This window comes from Suncus etruscus, chromosome 12 (genome assembly GCF_024139225.1).
Source record: "Suncus etruscus isolate mSunEtr1 chromosome 12, mSunEtr1.pri.cur, whole genome shotgun sequence".
Classification (NCBI taxonomy): Eukaryota; Metazoa; Chordata; class Mammalia; order Eulipotyphla; family Soricidae; genus Suncus; species Suncus etruscus.
In genome coordinates, this window is record NC_064859.1 from 7,491,011 (window position 1) to 7,493,836 (window position 2,826).

Below are 2,826 nucleotides of genomic sequence, written 5' to 3' on the forward strand. Positions count from 1 at the left end.
GAGAGAAACAGGAACCACAGGAGGCAGCTGGGGGGCTGCACCACATACCTGATCTGCACTAGGTTCCAGGATGTAGCTCTGAAGGCTGACATGACACTGGACATGAGCAATAGCACATGACCAAGCCTAAGCACTGAGCCATCCACTCTGGAGGCCAGGTTAGGACCTGCCAGGCCCCAACATCACAGTGGGCAGCAGCTCAGGTGGAGGGCCTGGACAAGTCAGGGTCCATGGTCACCTCCTCTGCTGCTGGGGAGCTAGGTCAGGACTGTGTATGCAGGACATTTTTTTTTTTTTTTGGTTTTGGGGCCATACCCAGCAATGCTCAGGGGTTACTCCTGGCTGTCTGCTCAGAAATGGCTCCTGGCAGGCATATGAGACACCGGGATTCGAACCAACCACCTTTGGTCCTGGATTGGCTGCTTGCAAGGCAAACGCCGCTGTGCTATCTCTCCGGACCCGTATGCAGGACATTTTGTGCCTGGATACTCCTGCTCCTGAGTGAGTGCCACCTCCCCTCCCACTGCTGCTCACTAAACAGGCAACAAGCTGACAGGCTGGCCTGGTGAGCCTTGGTTCAGGCCACTGACTCCCCCACTTCTCATTCCCATACATCTTTGGGGATACACTGGGCAGCTGGGCAATCTTAGCAAATACAAGACACTTCTTGGTCCTCAGCTAATAGTGGGTCTTTATTGCCTGTCGGTCCCTGCACCAGCACCCATGCTGGGGAGGGGGCTTCTTAGGGTCCTGGCAGGAGGTGGTGCGGGCCCGCTGCCATCACTAAAACCAACAGTCACACACTTGTTTCTGCTCTCCTGAGAGAAACCCTAGCAGAGCATATCGACATTCCTGCAGGCCAACCATGGAGCTACTGGGACAGAGGGAAAGGGAAATGTGCTGTAGAGAAAGCAGCAAAAAGAGATGATCTGGGGGCCTTCCGCTATTGCTAGAAAAAGTTAGCAAAACTAGCATCCCTGCCGAAGTCGGAGTGTCATCCCCGTTACGCTGTCCTCTTGGCGAACCTGGAAGGGAAGGGAGAGAAAGGTGGTGAGAAACACGCTCACCTCACAGCCTCAGGGGCCTTAAATGCTGAGTAGGTGAGCTGAAAGCAATGACCATCTGAGGGGGAGGGTCATGCTCCCTGCCTCTCAGTTGTTCCCAGCACCGTGCAGGCCCAAAGACCAGCAGTCAGTACTTATTCAACAGTCCCCACCCCCACCCCAGGCCTGGTCAGTGCCCAACGTAGCAGCTGCTCCGCCTGTGCATGGCGCTTCTCTATTACAAGGATTCATCTAAAGTAGAAACACGCAAGCCCCACAAAGCCCCTAGAAACGAGATTTCCGTTTTACCTTCCCTGTTCGAGAACAGATCCAGGGCATCGCTGGCCACACTTACTCGTATTTGATAAGCCGGGTCCCCTGGGCCAGCTGTGCTACTTCGTTGGTGGCGTGGCAGGCCAGGAGCAGCCAGTTCCGAGGCTGGACCTTGTAGGCGAATCTCATGAACGCCAATGAGTAGCAGCAGAGGGCTGTAAGGACAAGGGATCAGTTTGGGAGCAGGTGTTGAGCCCCAAACACCCTCTCAGGGACTGGCCCTCCTTCTAGGTTTTGGGTGGACTACCCGCCCAGCCAAGCCAGGATGGGAAGGGGTCGCTAATGAATAATATCAGAAATAAAGAGAAATTCATGTCCTGGCTGAAAACACTTCCCTGGAGCAGGAAACACAGAAACATCAGTAAGAACAAGGAACCATGGTTCAAATATCCTACCTGCCATCCAACTAGTTAACACCCAACAAGTGCTTTCTGGGTACCTATTGGGGGTTCAAATGAATCTGAAGCTGCAGTCTCTAAACAATTGCAATTCCAAGCCCTGTTGTTCAACAGGGTGTGGCGCATCTGGGCTTACTGCTTCTGGACATGAGAAAGAGGCCTGCTCCGGGGACCCATACTGGCCTCCACACCTCAGGGGCTGTGGACAAAGGGGCTGACTATCCCAGCCCCCTCCGGTCCTTACCAAACGTCATCCGACCACTGATGATCTCCGGTGACTTCTTCATGTCATTGATGGCAGCGATGGGGAGCCCCCAGTTGGCGACTGGGCCCCAGAAGTGCTGTAACAAAGGGCAGAGGGGTGATCCAGGGCCACAAAGGGGGCACTGAGCATGATGGCTGCTAGGTGGGCCAGCCAAGACTGCCCAGAGAGGGTCCTCAGAGCCATGAGACCAGGCAAGAGCCCAGCACTCAGGGCAGTGACGTTGCTGACTTCCTGAGGATTGTGAAAGTAATTAAAGCAGGGACACATTCAGTCCAGAAGTGACTTCAGCCCTTAGACACTCTCCACAACATGAACTGGAAATCTAGACTGTACTGCTTTTCCATTTTCCTTCAGACACCTGCCATTATCTCTCAAAGTAAAGTTCACAATGAGCCTCTACTCTGAAGAAGGTAGCTCAGTGAGGGATAAAACCATCTTTCAGCTTCAAAGAGCTTCCCCAATTCAGAAGGTCCAGAAAACCACACTCAGAATTCCAGATTTAAGAACCTATAGCTGGAAGATATTTCTGGATTAACAGCAATTTAAGGAAATTAAGCCTTTGAGGAAACGGACCAAAAGTTGGTGATGCCATCAGCCCCCCAGGGAGAGTCTAAGGGTCAGTCCTGTGAGAGGGAGGGGGCACTGAGACATGACCCAGACCAGCTGTTCAAGGGACACGGGAGAGCTCCTCTGCACGGACCCCACCTGGGTTGCTGGGAGACACAGCAAGTAAATTTAGGTGGGAAACACCTAATACTGACAAGGGGTCACCAGCCCTAGGACTGCC

The 2,826-nt window shown here is 53.4% G+C and overlaps 1 protein-coding gene across 2 annotated transcripts in view; it reads right to left on the bottom strand.

The window, feature by feature from the left end:
• Positions 1-733: 733 nt before the first annotated feature.
• The window catches only part of MPC1 (mitochondrial pyruvate carrier 1), a 6,097-nt gene continuing 4,004 nt past the window's right edge, over positions 734-2,826 (bottom strand). For both annotated transcript variants that reach the window (XM_049785249.1, XM_049785250.1), the window contains 3 exons: positions 2,019-2,115; positions 1,399-1,531; positions 734-1,025 (listed from right to left, as the gene is read on the bottom strand). In XM_049785249.1, coding sequence (XP_049641206.1) covers positions 1,004-1,025; positions 1,399-1,531; positions 2,019-2,061 — 198 coding nt within the window. In that variant the 5' untranslated portion in view covers positions 2,062-2,115 and the 3' untranslated portion in view covers positions 734-1,003. The remainder of the gene's footprint in view (positions 1,026-1,398; positions 1,532-2,018; positions 2,116-2,826) is intronic.